At 43.1% G+C, this 23,207-nt stretch overlaps 1 protein-coding gene across 2 annotated transcripts in view; it reads left to right on the forward strand.

The window, feature by feature from the left end:
• The first annotated feature begins 1,582 nt into the window (after positions 1-1,582).
• The window catches only part of SMYD1 (SET and MYND domain containing 1), a 39,775-nt gene continuing 18,150 nt past the window's right edge, over positions 1,583-23,207 (forward strand). The window contains exons 1-4 of one of the 2 annotated variants that reach the window (XM_057742001.1): positions 1,583-1,757; positions 15,826-16,002; positions 17,317-17,530; positions 21,457-21,587. In XM_057742001.1, the coding sequence (XP_057597984.1) occupies positions 1,621-1,757; positions 15,826-16,002; positions 17,317-17,530; positions 21,457-21,587 (659 nt within the window). In that variant the 5' untranslated portion in view covers positions 1,583-1,620. The remainder of the gene's footprint in view (positions 1,758-15,825; positions 16,003-17,316; positions 17,531-21,456; positions 21,588-23,207) is intronic. The other variant, XM_057742002.1, reaches the window with a different exon arrangement.

Below are 23,207 nucleotides of genomic sequence, written 5' to 3' on the forward strand. Positions count from 1 at the left end.
TCCAAGGGTACGGTGTCTAGAGAAGAACAAAGTCATCCCTACCAGGCTGGGCCGCTGGCTCCCAAGGTTGGATTCTGGCTATTGCCAGGCAATGTAGGTGCAGACATTCATTTGAAACTAACCTGAAGAACTCCTTTTTAATCACTTTTTTCCCTGCAAGCATGTGATGTTTACTTTGTGGGGCACCCAATTTTAAAGGTCTTAACATGTTTTGCTCTCTCGGATACATCAGAAGTCACTGAGTTATTCTCTAGCTCCAGGGGCTGTGTGTTATGACCTAAAAATCAGGATACATGGTCTGACAGAGGCTTCTCTAACTGCTTCCAAGAGTCAAAAAAGTTTCAGGGGATGCAGTTTGGTTAAAGACACATTAGAATTTCTAGCATATCTTGATGGTTTGGGGAAGATAACATCACAGAATAAATAAAATAAACTTGCTATCATTTAATAAGTTCTGTACAAAGTGCCAAGTGCTGGGCTATGTCCTTTGTACATATTATCTCATTTAGCAGTGAGATAGAAATGATCACCCTTGTTTTGCAGGTACTATCTCAAAATTGTCCTAGTAGGCTCAAAATTCAAATGGAGATCTATCTGACTCAGAAGCCAGTGGCTTGTAAACTACTACATTCACAGAAACCTAGAGCACAGAAATCTGTAAATAGATGCATCCCTGAAACTAAAAATATTACCTGAAAGATAAGGCACAGCTCCAGATCTGCAAGTGTCTTTCTTTACAACCTCAGTGAGAGCTGCCTGGAGATCAAGACGAGTGACATTTAGTTCAGTAGAGATTTTAGAATAATCTAAGTATTGGTATTTTCCTGGCAGATTTGATAGAAAGACAGACATGTGGGTTTTCATTTTCATTTCCCCTCTCATAATACAGCCTGTGTCCAGCACACCTACATCATCAGGGAATACTCAGACCTCCATGCCCTGGGTGGGGGTGCTGTGGGAGCCCCAGGTAATATTGGAGAAGAGGGATGTACTTTGGAGCCTAAAGAGCACTGTTATATATATGGCAAAGGGTCAGTTTAGCATCTGCTGCTCTCTACCAACGGTCTACTCATGGGGGAGGAAGAGGGAAACAAAGGGCCCATCTCACTTGAGAAAGTCCAAGCCTGACAGCTGAAGGGTCCCAGAGCAGCAAGCATCACGTCGCCTCTTCTCTTGGACCATTTCAGCTGTCTGCTTGGGATTGACAGAGGCATCTGGCTGCTAAAAATACCCTACTGACCAAGTGCTTCCTCTTCCAACTGAAGCTGAGCACGACTGCAATCCAGGACTTCACTACTCCTTGCAAAGGAACTTTTCAAAAGTTTTCAGACCCAATTTGAGAAGCACACCAGCCCAAGGTCATTTTCTACTTTGTCAGCTTTGCTGGGTGGTGAATGGGACCCTTCCCAGGTCACTGTCCTCTGGCCTGCCCCATCCCCAGCTCCAGGAAAAGAGGTAGAGGGGGAGTGAGGGCCCAGTGGCTGAGAGGGGGTAGGGAAGGGGAGGTGCTTGTCCATTTATAGGCTTGCTCTTTGGGATGCTGAAGGTGCTGAAATAGCAGCGAGGACAAGGGGCTTGGCTCAGTGTTAAATATCTGCTGAGCTGCCCGAAGACTCTGAGATGACCATAGGGGGCATGGAGAACGTGGAGGTCTTCACTTCTGAGGGCAAAGGCAGGGGTCTGAAGGCCACTAAGGAGTTCTGGGCTGCTGACATCATCTTTGCCGAGCGGGCTTATTCCGCAGTGGTTTTTGACAGGTATGGAACATAGGTTGCCTTCTTTTCTCCTGTTGGTTTGGCAGGAGCCACACTCTCGAATACTTTGCTCTCAAAACCATCAGGGAATGGGATACAGTCTATGTGACCATTGATAACACAGGGCATTAGGACAGCTAACTGTTTGCTGGCATGACTTTTTCTGCAAAGAGTCATGGCCAACAGGATTGGCTCTGGTGCCCAGGAGGGTTGCAAAGGTGAGCAGAGGCTTTGGGGCACCAGTGAACTTGGCTGAGTGGGAGTGCTGTGTGTGGAGAGAGTGGAGGGACAGGGAGTGGAGAGGTGGGTGTGGTGCCCTGGGAAACATTCTCATACGGAAGGCTCCATGTTTTCAGCTTCTGAGGTGTAATACATGTATTAGAGGATTAAGTAATTGCTGAGACTTTGAGAAAGTAATTGTGAATAGACAAGTAACAGTGGAATCCACTTACCTTTAAAAATTAAAATATCACCAATGAACTGGAATCTCCTTTCACCTTTCCACTCCACATCCCAGTCCCATCTGTCTTTCCTCAGAGGTAATCTTTGCTATGATTTTAATGTGTTTCCTTCTAGAATATTCTTGTACTATTATATATACCTATATCTGTGTCTATCCATCTATCTATCTATATCTGTACTTATCAAAATGTATAGCTGTAGTTTGTCTCCCCCCCCCTCTTTTTTTTATAGAAATCATCTCATACTTTAGATGTCATTCTGGAATTTGCTCTTTTCACTAAACAACACGCTTTGATATTTATCCTTATGGAAACTATGTCTGGAGAGACATTTTAAATCCTCAAAGATCTGGTTTTTTTTTCTCTACATGTAGATCTATCCATGTTGGATCACAAATTTTAACTGCTGTGGATATTCTACCCTATGAATATATGAATTTTGAAGATCTGTTCCCCCATTGAGAGACATTTGGTGGTTTCCAATTTTTCATAAAAACAAACATTTCTGCTATTGAAATCCTTGACCACGTTCACTTATATGCATGTGTGATTATTCTCGAGGCTAACTGTCTAGAAGAGGAATTGCTGTGCCACAGGGTGTGCTGTTTTCCATTTTAAAAGGCTCTCCAAAGTGGCTCTATTAAATTTACTTTCCCATTTCCCCACAGTCCTGTCCATACTTGACCATGAAACTTTTAAATTAGTACTAAATCTTCTTAAAAAAAAAACAAACCCACACTGTGATAAAAATTATGGCAGTATTCTCTGAGCCCAAACGGTGGGGTGACCTGCCTGACATTGATGTGGTCTAAATTAAGATGGCCTCTGATAATCTAGGCTTTGTGGTTGGCTCACTGTATGACCATCCCGAGAACAGGCACAGCTTTTCAGAGACAATGTGAATAGCGTTCCAATTCTCATTTCTTCCTGCCTACCAAGACCTTCAGGGGAAGGGCAGGGAATGGAGTATCTAGCTAACTACACTGAGGAATTTAAGGGGGCTGAGATGACTGTCATACCTCTTCAGGGCTAACATGCCTTACTTTATTTACTTGTGTATGTGTGTGTTGAGAGCAGTTGAGGAGTCATTTGGATTCAGAATTCAGATATAAAAAGCTGGAAACAGGAACTCTGAACAATGATCTTGTTACTACTACTGAGTTGCCACCTGGCCTTTTATGCAGCACCTCCATGGGTGTCTCCAGTTCCCTGAAAACCGAAATAGCCAGTCAGTTTCTCTTTTAAGAGTGTTTGGAGTTCGGTGGGTTTTCCTTCCATTACAAGAGTAAAACTTAGGGTTTCTCATTCAAAAATGCTTTGGGTCTTCGTTGCTGCACATGGGCTTTCTCTAGTTGAGGCAAGTGGGGCTACTCTTCATTGTGGTACATGGGCTTCTCATTGCAGGGGCTTCTCTTGTTGCAGAGCATGGGCTCTAGGCACACGGGCTTCAGTAGTTGCAGCATGTGGGCTCAGTAGTTGTGGCTCATGAGGGATGAGGGATGAGGCATGAGGGATCTTCCCAGACCAGGGATCGAACCCATGTCCCCTGCATTGGCAGGTGGATTCTTAACCACTGCGCCACCAGGGAAGTCCTGATTTCCTTCCAGCTTATTTTAAAACATAGGTTTCATTTGTGCTATTAGCCAGGATCTTACTATAGAAACTATCAAGGTTTTTCATTTAATGATTTAGGTATCTTCTGTGTTACTATATTCTCTTCATAAACTTAGTATTTAAAGGCTGCCTGCTTTCTGACCACTCCTTTACAACTGGACATTTAGGTTGTTTACATGTTTTTCTTTTTTCTTTTTTTTAATTTATGTATTTATTTATTGGCTGTGTCGGGTTTTCATTGCTGCACACAGGCTTTCTCAATTTGCGGTGAGTGGGGGCTACTCTTCATTGTGGTGCGCATGTGTTTTTCTTATTATAAAGAATTCATCATTCATTTGAAGTAATAACTGTAAAAACAACTTTAGTGTATGTTGCAAATAATATGCTAGTAAAATCTTATATTATGGTTATAATAGTAATAAAAATTAGGATGATTGGAGTAAATGATCTTTAGAATGATTTAATAAAATCTAAAAGGTTATTTTTAAAAGCTATTTACCCAGTACACCTGAAGCTAACGCAACATTGTAAATCAACTGTACTTCAATAAAAAAGAAAGAAATATAGAAATTCAAATTGCTGTTTCACAATTTTTAAAAAAGCGATATACCCAAACTTGTCACTGCAAAGATGGGAGAGTTGCTCAGGTGTACATGAGACAGCAGGGAGAGGTATCAGAGGAAAACTTTACGCATCATGTCCTCACTCCAGTTTTCAGTCCTGTTGAGACTCAGCCACTGTAGAGGAGAAACCTGACTGGAGAGGTAGGACCAGATGACCCACAAAAGTCACTCTATAAAAGAGGCACCTTCTAATCCGTGTTATTGCAAGCCAGGCTTCTGCCTTACCCTCCAAACACAAACATGAAGAAAGATTTTCTCTTTAGTTGAGTACTGCATTAAATGAAAATCTCTTCTTGCAAACAATACACAATATGTATACGTATGTATATGTGTATGTTACGAAGCATTGCAATAAATGAATCCCTGTGAAACCACCATCCTACTTAACAAGAACATTCTAATACATGCATCCTTCCTATCTTTCCCTACCCTGTCCTGTACTTGTCCCAAAGGTAACTACAGCAGTATCCTGAATTTTGTGTTATTTATTCCCCTGCCTTTTTTTTTGTTTTTAAATTTTAAATTTTTAATTTTTTTTTATTTTTTATTTATTTATTTTTGGGGGGGGTACACCAGGTTCAATCATCTGTTTTTATACACATATCCCGTATTCCCTCCCTTCCCCTGCCTTTTTAATGATGGGTTTATCACATATGTACATATTCCTAAACAATATGTAATTTAGTTTTTATAGTTTGTTTTTCATCTTTTAAACCAAGGTATGATGTTATATATGGTTTTATGCCTCTGGCTTCTTTCACTCAAATGCAGTTCAATTATTCATCCATATGGTTTTGTGTAACTAATAAAATGAATAAGCTCTGTGTGTGTATGTACCGCAATTTATTTTTCCATTCTCCTGGGAGTGGTTGCTATGGACATTGTTATTTGTATCTCTTGGTGAACAGATACAAGACATGGGTATCCTAGGAGTGGAATTACTGGTTCATAATATATGGGATATTCAGCTTTAAAATATAATGCTGCACAGTGTCATGTTGACTTGCAAGTTGGATTGTGTCTTTGCTAGAATAGACTGGGCTTAGCATTAAGAGCAACAGTCCAGGCTCTTATAATATAGTCCTTCATCTGGTTAGGATCTCTTTAATTTTGCTGGTTGGAAAAACAGGTGATCTACTTAAACATAAAGGATGAAGAATAAAGCAGAGATAATCCTTTCAGACCTGACAAATATGTAGTACTTGGGCTACTATGACTCCTGGCAGACATGACTAACCAATCAGACAGTTCCTTCCTCCTGAACTGCAACTCGGCCTCAGAGTTCTTTCTAGCAGGGTACTCCAGGCAGCCACTGCTGGTCAACCCAAACTGTCATTTAGAAGGAAGTCTATTTGACATGTCCTTTAGGTATTTTGGGTTGGGTGCTGGAGAGGGAAGAAGGTGAAATAGGTGGGTAAGGTCAATTTACCAAGGAGTTGTCTTTCTTGGATTTGGTCTTTTAAAGCAGGATGAGCTGTTCAAGGTTTCTCTCTACCTTTCTTGCTCTGTACTGTGAGGGTTCCCAGTTCCAGGGAGGACAGAAACTAGGAGCTCCATGATTCCTCAGCCTGTGTGATCCTGCTTGTTTCTGCATGCGGCGGGGCTAGTCTGCACGCTCATGATGCTGCCGTGTTCAGATTTTTTAAAAACCATATTTTAGAAAATGTAGGAAAACCAAAGCAAGAAAATAAAAATTATCTGTAACCGTAGCATTTAGGGGAAACTACTGTTAACCTTCTGGCATATATCATTACAATCTTTTTTCTTTAAAAAAAAATTGAGGTATAATTGGCTTCCTACAATTCTTGTATGCAGATATGATGCATATAAAATATTTTCTTGATCCCAATGATTTGTAGGGGGTGGTGGGAGAAACACTGTATTAAATATATACCTTGATCATAAAATGCTTCCCTAAATTCGAGATATTCAAATATTTGGGAGAGGTTATTTTACAATGAAAGGAATGTGACACCATACAGTATTTTATCAATTCTAGAATACATATTTCATTTTGACATCTCTGAAATCATGATGTATCCTACAGTCTATGGCTCATTATGATTTAATTGGGAGCATTTTGATGTTGTTGTTTCTTAATGGTAAAAAAAAAAAGGTGCATTTAATAACTGATGATGTGATATTCAATGTAATTAATGCATAATTTTTTCTTTACAGAAAGTGGAATTATTATACAGCCTGTCTTCTTTATTTCACAATATATTGTGAGCAACTTTCCAAACCATGAATATCCTTCCAAAGCATTCCAAAGTGACTGTATAATATGCCTTTTGTTGACTGTTTTCCATCAATTTAACAAGTATTATATTTTGAATATCAAGGTTGTTTCCTACTTCTTCTAGATCTTTCCTATGTCTCTGATTATTAAAGATGAACTCCTAGCAATATACAGTTTGGACTCAAAAGACATTTTTAAGGCTCTTAATACAGATTTCCAAGTCACCCCACCAAAGGGGATCAAACCAGTTTCCTCCATGAGCAGTAGAGCATTTGCCTCCTCATCCCAACCCTGGCCAACACAGAAAGCTATCTTTTACTTTTGTGTTTTCCAGCTTAACCTTTAAAACTTGTTTTAGCATTATTTTGTTTTCAAAATTTTTATTATTATTAGGGAGATGAAATGTCCTTAAAAATATGTTTATTTGGGAATTCCCTGGAGGTCTAGTCGTTAGGACTCTGCACTTCCATTGCTGGGGGCCCAGGTTCAATCCCTGGTTGGGGAACTAGGATCCCGAAAGCTGTGCGGCACGGCAAAAAAAAAAAAAAAAAAAGTTATTACATTTCTTCTTTTGTGATTTGCCTCTTCTCTATTGATGCCCTCATTTAAAAATTGTATGTGTAGCTCACTTGTTTGTTACTCCTTAAAGGTCAGGACTTGTAAATTGTCTGAATTCTTTTGTATTATTTTGGTTTCTTAGCTCACTGGATTTCAATTGTTTTATACTCCTCAATTAGTTTTGTGTTTCTTTAATTTTTCATGTCTTTTATTTTTAAAACTATCCATTTTTCTCATTTTACATGTATCTTACATGTATCTTTTAAAATGATGTCTAAGCTTTAAGTTTCTTCTCTTTTCCTTTCAGTTTACTTTTATTCCAGTTACTTATTGTCATTGCATCTTTCATTTTCCATTTTTAGCTTATTTAGTTCATTTTATACCAAATGGAATGAGAAGATAAACCGTTTTAGTCTTAAGTGTGACTCAGGCCTTCAGCAAGGAGATTAGATCCTTACTTTTTCTCTGCTTGGTCTTGGAAGGACTCTACCAGCCCTCTGAAGTACAACCTCCATCTTTTCCAAACTGTAAAGTCAATCAGTTGGTTAACCCAGTTGACCCACAGACTAAGGTGCACAGGGCACAATTTATTACAGTATCATTACATTTATTACAGTATCATTACATTTATTACAGCGTTATTACTGTCACCTTCTAATAATACCCACATCCAAAAGATGCAAGGTCAACCTGGAATACATTCTGAAGAATTGACCAAGGACATGAATTCGAAGCATGTTTTACAGTAACATGGAAAAGCTTCTGCTAATAGCCATCTGTCAATAACAAACTGTCATTTGCAAGAAAGACTGTTCTGAACTTTTTTAATTGACAGAAGAGTAAGAACTGGGCACCTTAAGCAGAAGTTATAGAGTCATATTTCAGGTCAAAATGGGAGAGATAAAAAGTTTTAGCCAGAGCTTAAGCCATTTAAGAAAGTCTTAGATATCCTTACCTTTGGAGACACCAACCCATAATATGCCAAAGTGTTGTTTTTGCTTACCACTTCTGAACGGACTTTTGTAACGTTGCTTTTGAAATTGTCAGTAAATTCCAGTTTGCATTTTTATTTTTGTTTTAAAAAAATTTGGAACTATTAAAAGGTGTTATCAGTTCCGATCCTTTCCCTGGGGCACCTGTAAGCTTTTAGGCCTTTGACACTGAGCTCCTATTGCCTGATAGGTAGAACAGGGCTGTTGGCACTGTCTGGAGATGGAAAGGGTTGTGCATTTCCTGGTGACAACCGGGCAGAGATGATGTACGTGAAGAGTGAGGCCACAGAGGGGAGGGGAATTGGGTATCTGAGGATCTCTTCCAGCCTGACGTTTTCTGGATTGCATCAGTTCTTCAGTACACACAGAGGACTCCAGTACAGGAAGAGAGGGGTGCTAAACTACTATAGGAATAAAGCTTGTTCTGATTATTATTTTCTTTTAGCATCAAATACAAGTTATGGCACAGGAAAGGTGCTTGTGGGCAGCACTAGAAGCCAAAAATACTGTTTGATTATTCTTTTTTTAAACAGTCCCAGATGTCTTGAATTTAGAGTATGTCTAGCCTACTGGTTCCCAACCTGAATCCAAGGATCCTTGGCTAAGGAAACACCTATAATTGGAAGATCAAAGTTTATGTGGATGTGCATGCATGCTTTTTATTACTGGGGAGAAAGCTATCACTTTCAAAATGATCCTCAGCCCAGAAGAAGGTCGAGACCCATTGAATTCATGCAGTCCTCTCTTACAGATGGGGAAACAGAGGCTTCGTGAGGCTTTCCCCAGATCACAGGGTGAGTCACAGGGCAGGTATGAGCCTCCCAGGATCTTACCCATCATCATTTCTCACTGTCCCCCATCCTCTGACACACGTGGGCCCAGCATGGCCTACTTAATTTTCTTTTGTTCTTGTCAGTCCAATTAATATTATTTAACTGTAATAAAAGAAAGAGTACACACTTATCAATTTCAGAAGGATAAAAATCTGGTTCTGGGGCCTGAAAACAGTTATATTCAAAAACTGATAGGTAAGAAACAGAAATATACATGTGGTTATACAGGGGGAAAATGTGCTTATAGTAACAAACCAATGTATTAGTTTCCTACTGTTGGTGTAAAAATTACTACAAATTTAGTGGCTTAAACAACACAAGTTTGTTATTGTACAATTCTGGAGGTCAGAGATCTGAAATGGGTTCACAGGACTTCGTTTCCTAGGCTTTTCTAGCTTCTACAGAATGCCTGCATCCTTGGGTTTTATCTTCAAAGCAGTTACATAGCATTTTCTCCCCCTCTGACCTCTGCCTCCTTATTAGGACCCTGGTGATTACGTTAGGCCACCCTGAGGATTCGGGGTTCTCTCCCCATCTCAAGGTCCTTAATCTTTTTTTTTTTTTTTTTTATTGTATTGGGGCATGTCTTGTGCTTCTGCTGCATATATATATATTTTTTTAGTTGTGGTGAGTGGGCGCTACTCTTCCTTGTGGTGTGCGGGCTCCTCATTGCCGTGGCTTCTCTTGTTGTGGAGCACGGGCTCTAGGCATGTGGGCTTCAGTAGTTGCAGCACTTGGGCTCAATAGTTGTGGCTCACGGGCTTAAAGTGCAGGCTCAATAGTTGTGGCGCTCAGGCTTAGTTGCTCTGCAGCATGTAGGATCTTCCTGGAGCAGGGCTTGAACCCTTGTCCCCTTCATTGGCAGGCGGATTCTTAACCACTGCGCCATCTAGGAAGCCTCAAGGTCCTTAATCTTAATTACATCTGCAAAGTCCCTCTTGCCATGTAAGGTAATTCGCAGTTTCCAGGATTAGGACATTGACATTTTGGGGGGGCTATTTTTCAGCCTACCACAACCAATAATATGAATTTCCTATTAATCCAATTTATCATGAAAGATATTAAGAAGTGGCAAGGATAGTGGACTTTTTTTTTAAGTTTTTGACCAGCTCCTAACTGATTCTGTTAGAGTTGAGAGTGTCCAAGAGAATATCTATCTATCTATCTATCTATCTATCTATCTATCTATCTATCTATCTATCATCATCTATCTATCATCTATGTGAGTAGGGAAAAACAAAGATGAGAACATGAGAAAAAGAAGGCTGTTTTAAAAGAAATTACTGTCAGCTGGGCTTTTTTGAAAATCAAACGAACTATGAGCCTCTTCAGGTCCAGTGGAGATAGCTGGGCTTTCAGCCCATGTAATTCTATGTGGGCCCGTGGGAACGCCAGAATTAACCATGGCATATGCACAAACATACGTGTGGACTTTAACCTGGCAGCAGCTGGTGGGTAGGTGGTAGGGGATAAGTGATGCTATAAATGGAAATAATTTAATAAAGGGATTAGAGAAATTCCTGAACAGATAGTTCAAAAAATGAGTGAGTAACTGTGGAAGTATTTGGGTTACAGCCTTAAACATTTGCACTTGATGTTAAGGCTAACCACGGTAGATTTAGAAATATGCCTTTAATTTGGCACTTTAATTTAGCTGCAAAGGTCAGACGTGCTGATGTGTCACATAACCCGTTGTGAGGTGTATTGCTAAATTTTGTTAACTAATCCTTAAATGCCGAAGTTTGATGATGATAACCTTTTAAACATAGATTAGGTCAAATGCCAGGTTGTCCCCATAACAAAGTCACCTTTACTCATTTGCATCTAAAGATGTGTTCTGAGGCTGGGAAGAGGGGTTTGGTCACAGGTAGAGTGTGAGTGGTACATCCAGGTCTGAGTGGGGTGTGTCAGCCTTGTCCTGGGAGTTGTGGCAGAGAAAATCTGGAGAATTGCTCTTTTAATGAAAAAGTGTTAAATAGGTAATCCCTAGTCTGAGCTAGGGATGCAGTACAGCCTAACTTCTTCCGCTAAGGTAAATAATCATGCAAACATGAACCCAGTGATGCCCCTTAAGGGTTGACGTGGGCCATTTAAAAAGGATATTTGGTAGATGCCAGGGAGAAAAGAAAGTGAGTGTACCAACTCTGGCTGTGTTTCTCCTCTCTGCAGATGACTTCAGTGGCTCCCCTTTGCTTGCAAAATAAGGACTTACTATTGAGAGTTGCATACCAGGTCCCCCACAGTCCGGTCATCTTTCCAACATTATTTACCTATACTGTGCATCCTATGATCTCGTCAAACAGCTCCTCCTATACATGCCTGCCCTGACTCCTCCCCCCATGGAAGACTTTGAATTATGCCAGTGCCTCTCCGTGGTGGAAGAACTTGACCTTCTGAGTATAACTCAGCTCATCTTTAGAGGGTCAGAACAATGCGTCCTCGCCTCCTTGGTGATCGCCTGCCCAGCTTCCTCCCTCCCCAACCTTGAACCCTGCAGTAGGTTCCCAGCACTCCTGGATGGCTTGCCTCACCTACCTTACACGTGTTTATGCCCCAGCCCAGCCGGGAGACTGCTTGAAGGCAAAGTTTGTATCTCCTTTATCTTTAAGGCCCTCTATCACCTAGCTCAATGCATAGCACACAGGAGATGCTCAATAAATACTTTTTAATAAACTTAAAAAGTTTTTATTTACTTTTTAAAATTGAAGTGTAGTTAAAAAAGAATATGAATAAAAACAAAAACTTTTAAAAATTAAAGTATAGTTGTTTTACAATATTATATTAGTTTCAGGTGTACAACATATTGGTGCAATATTTTTATAGATTATACTCCATTTAAAATTATTACCATATGAGGATATATGTGTAAATACAGCTGAGTCACTTTGTTGTACAGTGGAAACTGCACATAATTGTGAAACAATTATACTCCAATAAAGATCTGAGGGGAAAAAAAATAAAGTTACTGCAAAATAGTCGCTATATTTCCCTGTGTTGTATCCTTATGGTTTATTTCCTTATAGCTTATTTATTTTATACATAGTAGTTTGCATCTCTTAATCTCATACCCCTATCATGCCCCTCCCACTTTCCCTCTCCCATGGTGACCTCTATAGCTTGTTCTCTATATCTGTGAATTTGTTTCTGTTTTGTTATACTCATCCATTTGTTTTATTTTTTAGATTCCACATATAAATGATAACAAACAGTATTTGTCTTTCTCTTTCTGACTTATTTCACTAGCATAATACCCTCCAGGTCCATCCACACTGTTGCAAATGATGCCCAGTACATACTTGTGAAAGAAGAAAGAGGGGAAGGAACAAGGAAGGAAGAAGGAATTTAAAATATTGTAAAATTCTCTGGGTACTTGAGAGATGCAATGTTTTTTAAAACAGGCACCCTCCCCCTTGATTTTTTTTAAGTATTTATTTTTTTGTTTGTTTGGTTGTACCGAGTCTTAGTTGAGGCTCGAGGGCTCCTTAGCTGAGGAGTGTGAACCCTTAGATGTGGCATGCATGTGGGCTCTAGTTCCCTGACCAGGGATCAAACCCGGCCCCTTGCACTGGGAACATAGAGTCTCAACCACTGTGCCACCAGGAAAGTCCTTCCCCCTCGATTTTTGAGGGGAGAGCACCTTGCAGGATGAGAGTTTTTAAGCAGCCCAGGAAGCCAGAACTGCTGGTCCAGTCCCCTCCGCCGCCTGTGTTTTTGGAAGACTTATCCCCGTTGCAGGCGCCTTCTATTTGCATTTATCTGTCCAGTAACTGGTTATTTCCATACATGGAGCTGAGCAGCAGCTGCCTTTCCAACCCTCTTGACTCTGACAGATGACATAACCCAGGGCTGCAGAGCAAAGGGTGAGAGGGGACCTACTGGCCAGGGCAGGGCACGCCCAAGGCTGCAGGGAAAGCAGGTAGGCTTGGTGGTGTCCTCTGCCTTCTGTGCTGGGAGCAGCGTCAGGCAACAGGGACCGCTATGGGAATAATACCCCTGGGGGGATGGTGAGGACCTGCACTCTGAAGGGTTGTTGTGAAGGGTTAGCAAAAGAGCATTGCTATTTGATATTATGCAAGCTACAGGTGTACTATGTAGTGAGTCACAATTTTTAAAGGTTGTACTCCATTTATAGTTATGATAAAATGTTGGCTATATCCCCCATGTTATACAATATATCCTTACAGCTTATTTTATACCTAAGTTTGCCTCTCCCTGACTCCTTCTCCCCACTGGTAACCACTTGTTTGTCCTCTGTATCTGTGAATCTACTTCTTTTTGTTACATTCACTAGTTGGTTGTGTTTTTCTTAGATTCCACACATAAGTGGTATCATACAGGATTTGTCTTTCTCTGTCTGACATTTCATTTAGCATAATGCCCTCCAAGACCTCAGGTCTTTTAGATACTCTCACTGGGGGAAGTAAAGAAGGGGAGGTATTTCTATCAAGGAAGTACCCTTGGCCCCCTACCTATGGGTTCTCTTCCAATTGGGAGGTCTTCCTCTTTGGGGCTGCCTGGGAATTAGTGGGCACTGGGGGAGAGCAGGTGTTCAGAGATCACCTGGCCCAACCTCTGACACCTCCTGAGGACTCATTCTGTGCCACGCTCTGAGCTGCTACTTTACACATTGTTTCATTTAACCCTGGAATCACTCTGAGAGTGATGTAATTTTGGAACTTCTTTGTAACTTTCTTCTTGCTTAAATTTTTAAAAATAGCAAGTATTTTTCATTAAAAAGTAGTGGTCATTTGTCTAAAAGATATCAAGATTTAAATGTTGCTATTCTCATTTGCACATAAGGACATGAAGGCTCAAAGAGGTTAGGGTACTTGCTTGAGGTCACACAGCCAGTAGATACTGGAATCGGGTGTTGAACCCAACTCTGACCTACTCCAGGTCTGACTTTCTATAATACCCAGCCCACCACCAGCAAAAGGAGATGGAGACCAGAAGGACGAGCTTTTTTAAAAACTTCCCTTTCCTGCCTACCTGACACTTCCGTACATACTGACACCCCCCCCCCAACGCCCCCACCCTGCAAGAAAGGGCAGAATTTAGGTTTTCTTTCATCTCTACCTTCATGCTAGTTAAAGTTGCAGCATCACTATCACCTGGGAGCTTGTTAGAAATTCAGACTCTCAGACCCCACCCCAGACCTCCTGAATTAGAATCTGAATTTTATCGTGATCTCTGACGACATGCACGTGCATGAAAATTTGAGGAGCCCTTCTCTGCGTCAAACCTACACTCTTCCTTTTTCCCAGTTCCAGCCTTGTGGCTAAGCCTTTATGGCAGGTGGATTGATGGAGAGAAAGGTCAACCTCATCTCAAGGAGATCTAGATTAGGAGATAGCTCACAGTAGTTCCTGGATTTCACCAGCTTTTAAAACTTGGCTCTATGTCCTAGAAAAATTGTAGAATGAACTCTAAAACAGGTGTGTGAGCCTGTATAAAATAATTTGGTGGTTAACATTTGGGACCCACTATGCATTCACTAGCAGAAAAATCATTTCAGATTGATCACATTTTCTTTTCATGAAAGGTAATTAAGTGTTTATTATAGCAAAGTGATTGTAAAGACTCTCATGAGACAATATGAAGGCAAGATATTATTGAACTGATAGTTGAATTGAGTCAAGGCCTATAAAGAGGTTACATGCATGATTGTAAAGGTCTCTCCATCACCCAGTCTGGGGTGGAGTCTGTACCGCAGCATCCTGGGGCTCTGTTCCCCGACTTCTCCTGGTCAAAGTAGTAGTAGCGGCATAATTATGACGGGCTGTGGATTCTGTGCAATTGTAAGTATGCCGGCGTAATCCTACTCTTCTTCTCTAATTGAGGAAGCTTAAGGGAACACAAGGGAGTGAGGAAGACATTATTATGGGAACAACCTAACCTATAACGAAGCACTAAACTTTCATGCCCTTGAATACTTTATGATTAATAACAAATTACTAGCATCGCGCCTCACAGCAGATGGAGACACAGCAGTTTGTGGAGCTGGCCGCCCATCCCTTCCACTCTCTCTCTGAGCCAGGAGAATACATCAGGTAATATCAGTGACATCAGTAACCTTGTCATTCTTACTCCCCAAAACACACGGTACTATAACATATATCATAATGTGTATATGTCATATTGTATAAAATATGTCATGTTTCATGTCCCATTATACTGTAAATAGTTACAATTTTTTTATTCTTTGGGGAAAGGAACATTCCATTTCAACAATGAGAAGAGCATGTCACACTGAATGCCGTCTCCCAGGCCTCACTGCCAGTGACCTGTGAGACTTTTGGCCAAAGGACTATGAGGAATTTCCACCCACTCCCTTGGCTTAGGAAACTTCCCTGGTTCCTCAAGGGTCTCCTCCATTGAGATCCAGGAATACCCTTTGCCTCCCCTAGTATAGTGGTGCTCATGTTGCATGGTGATCCCAAGTTCAAGTGTTGGTCCAGCAACTTGTGGTATTCCCAGTGCCTAATGCACTGAGGTCGTAAATCTACACTTGCTGAATTAAGTTGAAGGGCTATCTGCAGAGGACAACAGTGTTCCCTACATTGGTTTCACTGAAAAATATCTGCCAAAAGAATAGTTGCAGCTAGAAGGGATCTTTGGGAACCCAAACCCCTCATTTTGCAAAATGAGAATCTGAAGCTTAGAAAGACAAGGACAGCCAGTACCTGAACCCCAGGCTTGCAAAGGCCAGTGCGGTGTCCCTCAATCACAGGTGTTCTCCCTCCACTTCCAGCCTCGTGAACGTCGTGTGTCACACCTGCTTCAAGAGGCAGGAGAAGCTCCATCGCTGTGGGCAGTGCAAGTTTGCCCATTACTGTGACCGCACCTGCCAGAAGGATGCTTGGCTGAACCACAAGAACGAGTGTTCGGCCATCAAGAGATACGGGAAGGTGCCCAATGAGAACATCAGGTCAGAGCTGGGCCCAGGGTGGGGCCTGGGATTTCCGAATGTCAGGTGGGGGATGGTGGCAGGACAGCATGCCCAGGTCCAAGCAAGCTGGGCTGAGTGCAAATCAGGAAAGAGCCCCAAATGGACAGGATACGGTCCCTTCTTCCATGCCCTCCCTTGGTCTGGGAAGCCCATCTATGAGGGGCTCTCCACTGGCTGGAGCTGGCTGCAGACGTCTTCCGCATAGCTCCCTAATGTTTAATTTTTAAAAATTGATCTGCCCGTGTCAAAAAATTAATGAGTGGCAGAGAGTCACCAGGTCGTCCCTTGGTCACAGGCTTTATCTTGTGGGCACGGCTTGCCTGACAGTTAATAAGGGGGCCTTCTCTGCCCTCAGGGTGAAGTGAGGCCTTCTGTCTCACACTCAAAGTCCTGTGCTTTCCATGCTGTCTAGCACAGGGAAATCAGCTCAGTGCTTTTTGACGACCTAGAGGGTGGCAGGGAGGCCCAAGGGGGAGAGAATATAGGTACACATATAGCTGATTCACTTTGTTGTACAGCAGAAACTAACACAACATGGTAAAGCGATTATAATCTAATAAAGATGTAAAAACAAAAATAAAACAAAGTTCTGTGCTTTCTGGGGCCCTCCTCTTGTCCCACCTTACCCCTCCCCCCTTTCTCCTCTAGAGCCCTCCACTCTTTCCAGACCAGGCCTTCCCTGCTCCCTGAATGTGCACGTCTGGGGCTGCTTCAGGGCCTTTGCTTATTCTGTTCCCCCCCTAGATTGTCTTCTCTGCTTTCTCTCTATCTAACCATTAAGAATGTGAATAAGTTCACACGTGATGCGGACATACACTACCTCGCTTTGTCTCCTCAATACCTCCGTGTGGGAGGAGGTCAGTGAGAGGACAGGACCTCTGGTTGACCCTCGAGCTGGACCCAGGCAATCAGAGGCTCCTCATCCCCTCCCCATCCTTAGAATGTACGCTCGCTAGCCTTCCCCACCTCCCAGAAGCTGCCCAGGGACATGGCCTTGGGATAGTAACGTGGTGTTGAAATCATCTGGAAGGTATATGTGACTGAACCCAGAAAGGCTTCTTTATAAACACTAAGATTTGGCTGACAGAGGCCAAGATCTGTTTATCTGTGGTCGCCCAAGACAAGCTTCCTAAGTAAGTCCTCTGCTGATTCAAACTGCCACTCACCAACCTGGAGTGGTCTGCCTCTTTCTTTGGTCTCTTCCTGCCCTCTGGGCACAGGGGCCAGTGTGTGAACCAACCCTCCGGAGGTTAGGGGAGACACGTTATCCCCACTTTACTTGCCTCTGCACAGGCTGGCGGCCCGCATCATGTGGCGGGTGGAGAGAGAGGGCAGCGGGCTCACCGAGGGCTGCCTGGTCTCCGTGGACGACCTGCAGAACCACGTGGAGCACTTCGGGGAGGAGGAGCAGAAGGAGCTGCGGGTGGATGTGGACACGTTCCTGCAGTACTGGCCGCCCCAGAGCCAGCAGTTCAGCATGCAGTACATCTCGCACATCTTCGGCTTGGTATGATTTCTCCCAAAGTAGGGGTGGGGGTGCGGTGGCGCCTGGGATTGTCCGACCAAGGCGTTTCCAGATGCTGCCGGGTGAGCATGGAAGGGGAGGCCAAGAGAAGTGCTGGAGCGGGACAGAGGCCTCAGATGATGAGCTCTCACCCAGTTCTCTTTCTGGTCTTGCTTTGCTGTGAGGTCATTCCTGTCGTGTCTGAAGTCAGCAGCCCACACATAAACGACTCATAGTCTCTGGGCAGTAGATGTGGATGGTGATTGACCATCTTGTTCATCTGCACTTCCTACACTTCCCGTATTTTCTCTTTTCCACATTGAGAATGAAGACCCAATCACTATCCCTTCTTGCCCACCAGTCACTTTGGAAATAAGGCTCTCCCTTTTCCCAGGTCTGATGAGCCGAGCATGGGGAACCAGGGAGAGGAGAGTAGGGGCGTTCTGGAGGGCGCTGCCTTGAGCAACAAATCCAAGCCTCCTGCAGCCAGGAGGTGGGGAAGGGAGCCCAGTGGACCAGTAGGCTCAGGCCCTGGGCTATGGGGTGTGTCTCCCATCTGGCAGGCCTGGCCCCTTATATGTGTGTGTATGTGCGTGTATGTGTGTGTGTGTGTGTGTGTGTGTGTGTGTGTGTGTGTGTAGAGAGAGAGAGATTTTAATGAACTGGCTTTTGTGATTGTAGGGGTTGCTGGTAGGCCAGCAGGCTGAAGACCCAAAGAAGAATTGTAGTTCAAGTTCAAAGGCAGTCCACCAGCAGAATTCTTCCTTGTTCAGGGGAATCAGTCTCTGTTCTATGAAGGCCTTCAACTGATTGTATGAGGCCCACCTACATTGTGTAGGCTAATCTGCTTTACTCAAAGTCTACCAATTTAAACGTTCATCTCATCCTAAAAACACCTTCACAGAAACATACAGATTAATGTTTGACTAAATATCTGGTCATCACAGCCCATCCAAGTTGACACAAAATTAACCATCACAATCTCCCAGATATTATTTTATGCTATCTTTACAACACAAGAGGAAGTCCATCATTTGTTTGTTTGTTTGTTTTAGGCTGTGTCACATTGTGGAGGCAGTGAAAGCACCGACTCTTAACCACTGGACTGCTAGGGAATTCCCAAGTCTGTGGTTTTAACATTCCTATTTTATAAAACAGAAAGCCTAGGCCCAGACAAGTTATATGACTGCCAAGGTCACACAGTGAGCTGGTGTCCAAGGAAGGACTAGAAGCAATCTGTCTGATGCCAGAATTTCTACTGCCAGCAGTTATGCTCCATAGCCTCGGGGTGAATGGGTGTCATAGGTTATCCGGGCTATACCCCTGAGGATGGCGTGATCACCAAGGTGTAGAGCTGAAAGGACCCATAGAGATCATCTAGTGTACCTTATTCAACCTACAGATGGGAAAACAAGAACTCAGAGCAGAAAGAAATTTGCCAAGGTAATGCAGCTTATTAGTGGTACCGACAGGCTTAACTTCATGTTCTTACTGAATGACCCGTGACATTGATGGAGAAAGTGACTTTCTTCCAATATCAATGACAAATAGCCATGTGCTATGCAGATCAGTATATATCTATAACTATATATTGTATTATAAATATTATGGATAGCGTATATTTATATATATATGATTTTGCATATAGCAGAAATTTGGGTGCAGATATGAATGTATCCTAGGTTATATTTATTCTTATACATTTTTGATAACCTAAGAGCAGATATTTGGAATCTATTTCTATAAAAAATAACTTTTTTTAATGAAAAGGACAGAAATCGAGTGCCATATAAACAGTAACCAATGTGATTTGCCTGGCATTCAGAACTAAGTGTTGCACTCATCAGACTTAAAAATTGTGAACAGGAATTACAAGGTATCCACCAGAAACAAAATAATCAAACACAGATGCTAATTTTATTTTATTCCATAAAATGTTAGAAAATAAAAATTATAGTTGTAGGAGTTGACAGTAGTCAAAGGAAGCAGGGGAGACACACACACACACACACAGACACACACAGACACACACACACAGACACACACAGAGACACACACACACACACACACAGAGCAGAGAAGGCCATGGGACACACACACAAACACACACACACAGAGTAGAGAAGGCCATGGGACACACACACAAACACACACAGACACACACAGAGCAGAGAAGGCCATGGGACACACACACACACACACACACACACAGACACACATACTCACAGAGCAGAGAAGGCCATGGGACACACACACACACACACACAGACACACACACAGAGCAGAGAAGGCCATGGGACACACACACAAACACACACAGACACACACAGAGCAGAGAAGGCCATGGGACACACACACACACACACACACACACAGAGCAGAGAAGGCCATGGGACACACACACAAACACACACAGACACACACAGTCACACAGACACACAGACACACAGACACACACACACACAGAGCAGAGACAGCCATGGGACACACACACAAACACACACAGACACACACACACACAGAGACACACACAGACACAGAGCAGAGAAGGCCATGGGACACACACACACACACAGAGACACACATACACACAGAGCAGAGAAGGCCATGGGACACACACACACACACACACACACACACACAGACACACACACACAGAGCAGAGAAGGCCATGGGACACACACACACACACACAGACACACACAGACACACAGACACACACACACACACACAGACACACACACAGAGAGCAGAGAAGGCCATGGGACACACACACAAACACACACAGACACACACAGTCACACAGACACACAGACACACAGACACACACACACACAGAGCAGAGACAGCCATGGGACACACACACAAACACACACAGACACACACACACACAGACACACACAGACACAGAGCAGAGAAGGCCATGGGACACACACACACACACAGAGACACACACACACACAGAGCAGAGAAGGCCATGGGACACACACACACACACACACACAGAGACACACACACACAGAGCAGAGAAGGCCATGGGACACACACACACACACACACACAGACACACAGACACACACACAGACACACACACAGAGAGCAGAGAAGGCCATGGGACACACACACACACACACACACACAGAGCAGAGAACGCCATGGGACACACACACAAACACACACAAACACACACAGACACACACACACACGCACACACACAGACACACACACACAGAGCAGAGAAGGCCATGGGATACACACACACACACACACACAGACACACAGACACACACACACAGAGCAGAGAAGGCCATGGGACACACACACACACACAGACACACACACACACACACAGAGCAGAGAAGGCCATGGGACACACACACAAACACACACAGACACACACACACACACACACACACAGAGCAGAGAAGGCCATGGAGATAGAAACCAAGATGAACACATGTAAGACCCAGATACAGGAAAAAGGAGAAACTTCTCAGAACCGACAGTTCCATCTTAGGCCTTTTTATTTTTATTTTTTTATTTTTAATTTTTCTTTTACTTTAATTTTAGTTTTTGGTAATGCCGTGTGCCTTGTGGAATATAAATTCCCCGACCAGGGATCAAACCCAGGGCCCTGGCAGTGAGAGCGCCAGGTCCTAACCACTGGACCACCAGGGAATTCCCATCTGGGGCCTTTTTAGAATACAGCTACCCCAAACTTTCAAGGTGGTGGTGCACTTTAGCAAACATAAGAGTCTCCCGTGGTACTAGGAGTCACACAGAGAACCGGAGACTGACTGTTTTGTTTCCAGACTCTCTAAGCATTTCCAGGATGGACTGGGTTTTCTATTTTTAAAAAGCTTTCAACAGCTGGATGGTATTCTGCGCCAAGTCTATGTTCACTGACTCTCATCTTTTCCTCTGGGCAGATTAACTGCAATGGTTTCACGCTCAGTGACCAGAGAGGCCTGCAGGCAGTGGGCGTGGGCATCTTTCCCAACCTGGGCCTGGTGAACCACAACTGTTGGCCCAACTGCACAGTCATATTTAACAACGGCAAGTGAGTATGTCTTTACCTTGGGTGGGTGTGATAGGGATGGGGAGACCTTATAGTATTGTCTCTACACTTGACTTAAACCAAAAGTAGCCTGTTGAACCTGATCGAGCATGGATTTCAAATGGACAGGAAATAGAGATTTTATTCTAGGATAATTGTGAATAGGAGAAACGTAATGAGGAAGATAGCAGAGAATTCCATGTGAGTAATTTCTGAGTCTTCATATGTTTCTTGAGGTTGTCTAGATATGTTCGATAAACCTCTATCTGCTATGTAATTTAGAACTTGAAGCCTGAGATTTTCTATCTAGAAGTCATTGTAGAGCATCATCAACCCATAAGGCGCTTGGCAGGGGTGTGTATTAGTGAAGCTTCCAGAAGAAATCAGAAGGCACACTCAGGGGTTACCCTGAGAGAATTTAATAAAAAGACAATTGACAGAAGTGTGGGTAGAGTCGAAGAAACTGGCGAAGCATGGTGAGGTGTTCAGGGTCTAGCAACAGCATGAAACCATTACCACCTCTAGACCTGGAGGGGCAATGGAGGAAGAGCTGTAGCCATGGGAGGGGGTCCATTCTCCCCCCGACCCAACAGCTTGGCTGTGCCTGTAGTGAAACCAGCCATTGCTGGAACCGTGGCGAGGCGGAGAGAGAAAGCCCAGAGACTAAACACCCCTCTGATTTCCCTTTTCCTTCCTATTTCTGGAATCAAGGGCGTGCATGACACTAGGCTTTTAAGCACTTGAGAAAGTCACTCAAGACAGCAAAGTTTATTTTGGACTCAGATGATTACCTTTTCCCAGCATTTGTGTGTCCCTTCATAAGCCTCTTGGGGTCCCTGGCCTGGACCTCATGGAATCTTCCCAAGGAGGGGTGGTGTCTAGAGTTACCCTGGTTGGCAGAGTGGATCAAATTCACTTATGGGGCTGGTCTTTCTGGATACCACTCCCCTAAGTGGTGATGACCCAGAGCCCTTCTGGTCACTACACGTAACAGCCGCAGGAACCTGGGAGCCTTTTCCTGAGATCATCACCAGGGCCCGCTCTGGCTTCAGTGCATCTACTAATTTCAAGCAGTTATGTTGTACCCGAGCTTCTTGGCTGTCATGCAAGAGGTGACTGCAGTCACTGTCTAGCTGCCTGCCATAGCGGAAAGAACACTGGACGTGGTGTTTGGAGCCGAATTCTAACCCCAGTAATTTCTACACGCTACCTGTGTGATGGGTCTCCAGACACAGTTCAAACTCTTCCCAAGACAGACATCCAAAGAAGCCACCCTTATTTGTCCAAGATGCTTGTTAGTGGGATAATAATAGCCTCCCATATGTTTTTTTTTTTAGCTCTCTACTTTTATTTTTTTTTTTTATTTTTTATTTTTTTTTTTGGAAAAGAATGCCTAAAGGAACGTTTATTTCAGTAAAAGAGAAACTGAGCCAGGGTTTAAATCAGGCAAAGATCGCTTGATGCTGGTTCTTGGTGGCAACCCAGATGGGGACTTATGTTGAAGCCCTTATTGGTGTACCACTCAGAAAACCCCAAGGCTCTGAAGGGGTACTCCAAGTCCAATTTGCCCGTGATTTGGCGCTCAAACAGGACTGGGCCACCTGGAGCATCTTTCATGAAAGG

This window comes from Hippopotamus amphibius, chromosome 7 (genome assembly GCF_030028045.1).
Source record: "Hippopotamus amphibius kiboko isolate mHipAmp2 chromosome 7, mHipAmp2.hap2, whole genome shotgun sequence".
Lineage (NCBI taxonomy): Eukaryota > Metazoa > Chordata > Mammalia > Artiodactyla > Hippopotamidae > Hippopotamus > Hippopotamus amphibius.